General features: G+C 40.1%; 1 protein-coding gene across 1 annotated transcript in view; it reads right to left on the reverse strand.

Moving 5' to 3' along the window:
* LOC102762693 (keratin-associated protein 4-5-like) overlaps positions 1 to 6,765 on the reverse strand; it is an 8,185-nt gene that overhangs the window by 438 nt on the left and 982 nt on the right. Inside the window, exons 3-4 of the mRNA XM_015570800.1 lie at positions 2,456 to 2,473; positions 11 to 235 (exon numbers count right to left, since the gene is read on the reverse strand). Coding sequence (XP_015426286.1) covers positions 11 to 235; positions 2,456 to 2,473 — 243 coding nt within the window. The remainder of the gene's footprint in view (positions 1 to 10; positions 236 to 2,455; positions 2,474 to 6,765) is intronic.

Genomic DNA, 6,765 nt, shown 5'->3' on the forward strand with positions numbered 1-6,765 from the left:
AGCAGGAACCACAGCAGCTGGGACGGCAGCAGGTGGTCTGGCAGCAGCCTCGGCCACAGCCCTGGTCAGAGCAGACGGAGCCACAACAGGACATGGTGTTGGAGGGTGGAGGTTCTGGGTGAGTTTCCAGGAGAGTGAGGTTCTTGAGTGAGATCTCTCCTCTCCCTCTGTTGCTTTTATACCCTGCTGAGGGCTGCGGTGACCATGTGCAGGCCCCTTCTTGTTCTTGTTTATCCTCGTTGAAAATCAGTTAGTTTTAGTAAATTAGATAATTGTGTTTATCTGGTAAATGTTCCTATTTATAGGAACGGCACCATTTCCTTTTCCTGTAGTATAACGAGCTGTCCAGTTTGGTTAATGCAGGTGAGTCAGCGCCCATATTTCTCTGTCCCATGTGTTTTCTCAAGTAGACCCATTACATGACACCACTTCATTGGATTTCGCAAGGGTTAATTTTTCATTTCTCTGTTTGACTCCAGAATAATATGTTGAGAATGGGTTTATGGTGCTAAATCTCTGCTGTCAAAGAGTAAGTCATATCAGATTCTGGTAGTAAAGTAGGCGGAAGACCCATCTTGGAAAGGGGGGGCAGTTACTTGTCTGCAATTAAGAATACTGTGATTCCTGTGCATTTCCTGGATTGTCAGTGAGGTATGAAGGATCGAAGCAAAGTTCCTATCTGTTTTTTCTTATTGAATCTATTTGATTTAAAACAGTTTGAAAATATGGCAGACCACCTCTCACCTGTTAGATTGTCAAAAATTCAAAATTCGACAACATTCTCTGATAGTGAGACTGTGTAAAAACAGGCACGCTTCCACTTTCCTCAGGAAGATTTGACAATAGCCAGCAGCTCCAGGCCATATCCATCTTCAGTCCCAGGACCTGGTGCCTCATTGGAATTATGACGCCCAGTTCAGTTGAGCGACATCAGCCCCACTCCATGTGCCCTAACAGTCCACACAAAAGGAGGGCCTACATCTGTGAGGACAGAGGTAAATGGAGACAGTGGTTACAGAGCAAGAGGAGGCACAGCTCAGGGGGTGGGGCAGGTGGAGATGATACATTGGGGCAATAGCAAGTGGTGCATCAGGAGACCTGGCCACAGACTGAGTGGAGGCAGCAGCAGGGGCGACAGCAGCTGGAGCCACAGCAGGAGGGGTGGCAGCTGGGGTGGCAGCAGGTGGTCCTGCAGCAGGTGGTCTGGCAGCGGCCTTGGCCACAGCCCTGGTCAGAGCAGCCAGAGCCACACAGGAGCTGACCATGGTGTCAGAGGAGGAGGCTTTGTTATTTGTAGGAGAGTGAACTGAGCAAATTTGAAGTCCCTCTGCTGTATGTCCTCTTTCATACTATGCCGAGGTGCTGTGTCCCAGTCCTGGACCTTTTTCTAGTTTATTTTTCTAAATAAATATTAGTCTAAAATTGGAGCATCATGTTTTTCTGGTTAAATATTTTTAAGATGAAGAAAAATATGATTTCTTTTTTCTGATGTGTAAAGATTTTCCAATCTGGTCTTTCTCAGCATCGTCTTTCCTACTTTCTCGTTGGTCAAGAAGGGCCATCACATGATTCAGTGACCTGTGATCTGTGTATCATTCCATGATGCTGTTTGGATCAATTATTCTCATTATGCCGAGATCTCTTTGATGTTAAAAGAGAGGCAGAATTACAGTAGAGAATAGAAAGAAAAAGGCTCACCTTTGTGAGTTACCTGTGTGCAATGAGGAAGACAGAACTTATCTGTGAGACATGGATGCTCATTAGATAGTGGACTCTCTGGCTGCCCCAAAATATGTACCAAGTACTACTTCCTGCATTCAATTGGAACCCATTGCCAATGACTCATTGTTTTAAATATTAAAAGATACTCTCACTCAATATGGAGCAGTGTAAGCACCAAAATGAATAATGGCAGTAATGGATTTTAACTTGTTAAATAAAATAAAAATCTATGACTCCATAGTGAGACTAATTAAATAAAAATATTTTTAAAAGGAAGATGAGACAACTATCTATGACAGTAGAATATCAGCTAATAAATGTAGAAGAATAAAAACAGAGTTAGCAAATCATCATTTACAACCCTCATAATAAAGCTTGATTCCAGTAAATATTATCAATGGATGCTATAACTGTTGGGTAAAAGTTTGACAGGTAATAGGCTATTTACACACTTTCAAAATAGTTCTCCACCGATTATTAATTTCAAAGGAAGACATACTAGCTGTACTGTGGAGAAACTTGAGAGCGTAACCTTCACCACGGGATCAACGTTAGCATTGTTAATATGGCACAAACTGATGGTGTCATTTAGATGTTAGACATATGTTAGGTAATAGTAATGTATCAACATTTAATTTGCTAACTGTCCTGTCGTCATGCAAGAAAATGTTCTTAGTCTTAGGATATAAATCTATCTGTATCTAAGCAGATCATTATCCATCTATCTACTTACCTGCCTACTCATCTCTTTCTATAGGAGAGAAACAAAATGTGGCAAAAGGTTGAATCAGGGTAAAGGCTAATGGTATAAAAGAGTTATTTGGCACAGCTCTGTATATTTGAAAAATTTCAAAAATAAAAAGTTAAAAAATATCAAAGGGGATTGGGATTGAAAATTGTTTTTTTCTGCAGTATTAGCGTATTAAAAATAAGTACTCTGTATCTTTGGGGGGGGGGAATACAAAAGTATTTGATACAGTTTACTTTTTAGGAGCCTCTACCTCAAGATCCCTTTCTTATATAGGGTGTCCCAAAATTCACACAAGAATTGCAAATCTTGCGTGAATTTGGGACACCCTATATCTTACTGCAAACACAAAAACTTTGTTTCTGTTCTTAAGTATATTTTGGCCAGGTATTTAGTCATTTCTTTAACCAATGCAGTAAAATTTCTTCTTCTTGCGTCCCTGATCATATAGGACTTCTGGCAGCGTGGCCGCATAAGCTGCTACGGACAGGTCTACTTTCTGGTACAAGCAAATAGAAGTGCTTTAAAAATATTTTTAAAATATTTTTCTAAACAGTGCAGTAAAATTTCTTCTTCTTGGGTCCCTGATCATATAGGACTTCTGGCAGCATGGCTGAATAAGCTGCTACGGACAGGCATACTTTCTGGTACAAGCGAATAGAAGTGCTTTAAAAATATTTTTAAAATATTTCAATTACATAGCTGAACTTAAAGAGAAGAAAGGTTCTCACTTTCCAGTTACAAATTGGGAACTCAAACTGCAAACAGTAGCTGATGTCCTGTGGCCTTTGGAGGATTTGGATCTAGTTACACGCTCTCAGAATTGGGGGCTGGTAGTCAAAACCCAGGATGATGCCAGAAATGCTACCTCAGGCTGTCACAAGGCCAGATTCAGAATAAGTTTTGCATTCTTCCCTTGTCAGTAAGATGGAGACAAGAAAAACTTAGTCTGCCCACAAGGGATTGTAAGTGGTAATCAAGGCTCCCATGAACATCTCAACAACGGAAACATCACCAAGCTTTCTGTTTAACACTATATGCATAGTGAGGAACCTCAAGGAGAAGAACTGACCATTGCAAAATAGCGAGTGTCCTTGGACTCATCAGAAACACAAGTAAAAATCACAGCACACAGAAATTACCCCCATAAAAGTACAACTTGAAAAAGCATTAACCACAGAACAGATAACCCGCTAAGAAACCACGCAGAGACTGTATGCAGTGTCCATAGGGGAGATGTTATGAAATACACAGAAAATAACCCACCATAAGCAGCACAGTAGATGTAGGAAAAGGAAATACTATAACCTCCAAGAATTTAGATAATTGAAGATCTGAAGGAGACTGTACATTAGGGTTCAAAGAGGGTCTTGAATCTGTGGCTTGAAGTGTTTCAACGGTTTTGTCAAATTGCCCATCACTGTCCCTTCATTCAGAGCTTCTGCCCTGTTCTCTCTTCCTGGGACCCCGGCTTACACATAGCTCAGACCTTTCCCTTCTACTCCTCTGTCTCGTGTTCTTGTCTGTACCTTTTACCGTTTTTCTCTATGTACTTCAGTGTGGATATTTTCTGCTTCCAGTTTGCTCTTTCTCCTATTCTGTGTGGCCTGCTCAATCTAATCTATTCCGTCTAATCATTTATTGAATTCTGAATTTCAGTTTTTGAGTTTTTTAGTTCTAGGATTTCCACTGGACTTTCATAAACATTATTTATTTTTACAGATTCCAATTCTCTGATGAAATTTATTATTTTTATCTATTATTTCAAACATATTAGTCATAGTTACCCTAAATGTAGTTTTTAACTCCTATATAAGTATCACCTTTGAATCTCTTTCTATTATCTTTTCTTTGCTTTTTGCCCTGTTGTTAGTCATTTGGTCCTTTATGTTCTGGCAAATCTGGTAATTTTTCAAATTGAATGCCAGACATTGAACATGAAACACTTCAGAGGCTTAAGGTGATTTATCTTCCACCAGAAATGATTTCATTGACTTAGACCTTGGGCCCTCAATCCTGCCTACATAGGTCAGTTTCCAATGCTTTAGAACAATTGTTTCTCAATTTTCTCCAATTCTCATAGTTCGTTTCATTGAGCGATTTGGGTGATACTAGCTGCTTTGTCATAGCTGGACGTGGAATCCTGTCCTTTAACTTTTCTAGTGACTGCTGTCTTTTGAACCCTGCATGCTACTTAGTTGACTTCTCACTTCTCTGGCTAGTCCTTTCTGGTTGCTGTCGCTCCATTTTCAATTTACAAATGTTGGTGTTTCTTGTAGCTCAGGTCATATTCATCTTCTCTTCACTTAACTTCCTGTGACCCAGGGCACTCCCTACAGGCCCATGGCATTAGAAACCACGTTAGAGTGTCATCTCCTCTCGCAGCCTTTCAGAGGGCCTCCAGCAGTCCCTGCCTCCCCGTGCTCATGTCCTTGTGTAATTCCTTCCCCTTTAGTGCGAGCTGGATACTGTGACTCACTTCGAATGAATAAATGGGATAGAGAAGTAGGAAGAGTAAGTAATTTTCAAGGTTAGGTTATTATAAGAAGATTGTGGCTTCCATCTTGGGCTTTCCTCCTACTGCTCTGGCTTTCTGAGATCCCTCTCACTCTGGGGGAAGCCAGCTGCCATGTTGTGTGAGCAGCCCACACAGGGAAGAACTGAATCCCCTTGCCAACAGCCATGTGAGTGAGCTTGGAAATGGGTTTTCCTCTGTTCACATGAATGCAGCCCTGGCCGGAAACTTCCTGCAAGCTCACGAGAGACCCCAAAACGTCACTGCTGAATTTCTCACCCTCTGGAAGTGTGTGAGATAACAAATGTTTGTTCTTTTAAACTGCTAAATTTTAACTGATGCTAAATAACTAATACACGTACCAATTTCATACATGTGAAATTCTCCTAGATTTTCCATGAAGACAGATTATCTGCAAAAAATATCCTTTTTGTTTGTTTTCTTTTCAATTTTTTTCACTTCTTTACATCTTTCTGGGGGGAAAATGTACTGATACAGCACCCCCACCCAAAACACACACACACACACACACACACACACACACACACAAAACAAACAACAACAACAAAAAACCCCACACACAACAACCAAAAAATGTTTATGCTGTAATCAACTGAAGGCACAACCAATTCTCATTTGCCATCTCTGCTCTATCAGGAGTTCTGTGTCTTGAGTGGGGTTGGAGAGTAATGCCCCTACACAAGTTAAATTATTTTTTCATTATCTTTATTACCTGTGTGTAGAATTTATGGAAGTTAGGCATATTCATGATTCAACACCACTATATTATTAATCCTATAACTCCTAGAATATGCATTTCACACAAAGCTTTCTAAATATTTCTCCTACTTTCACTAGCATGTAATCCTCGGAAATTTATTTTTACCTTATTTTTCCTAGGATAGTGTTCATAGGAATTTGGGAGTCTTCCAGGTTTGCCTAAGAAGCAAACTAGTCCATTAATTGGTTTCTTGTCAGTCCCCACATTCCCCATAGAATTTGTTACCAAAGTGCTCCAGGCCATACTGTCAAATACACATCCCAGAAAAGCCAAGCAGATCAGAAAATATTAAAATTTGAGTGTTTTCCATTTTCTGCTATCCCCCAACTTCTCAGGAAGGTTGATTTTTTCCAAAAGAGAACTATTTTGTTGTTAATGGGTGGAGCTGAAATTAGAGAAGCTGAGAATGTAATAAATTGCGTTACATAAGAAATGTATAAGCCTTGAGGAGGACTCTCCGGTTTTCCAAGAAAAAGATACAAGGGTAAAATGATGGATGTGGGGAGGGGAAGGGTAAAGGAGAGAGAGAGAGAGAGAGAGAGAGAGAGAGAGAGAGAGAGAGAGAGAGAGAGAGAAATGAAGGTAACTAAGAGAGGAGTGGAAAGATATGCTCTTAAAAGTCTTTAAGAAAGGTTTGCTGTGGGATATAACCCCACACATTTTAAATAAAAATCTTCATTATTCTTTAATGCTTTTGGAGTCATCCATGTATTGTTATTATTTCCGGGCTTGTTTGTTTGTTTTAATGTTAATACATGTTAGGGTTTTCCCGAAGGTGAGAACAAGAATTATAAAACCTAATTCAATTGTGTGTTGGATATAATTTCCCTGGAAATGAGGACAATCATTTCAATTTTTTTCACTTCTTTATATTTTTCTGGGGAAAAAATGTACTGATACAGCACCACCCCCAAAACACACACACACACACACACACACATATACACACACACACACGACCCCCACCCCCACCCCCGCCACACCAAACAAAAAAAGATT

The sequence above is a fragment of the Myotis davidii genome, unplaced genomic scaffold (assembly GCF_000327345.1).
Source record: "Myotis davidii unplaced genomic scaffold, ASM32734v1 scaffold327, whole genome shotgun sequence".
NCBI classification, from domain to species: Eukaryota; Metazoa; Chordata; class Mammalia; order Chiroptera; family Vespertilionidae; genus Myotis; species Myotis davidii.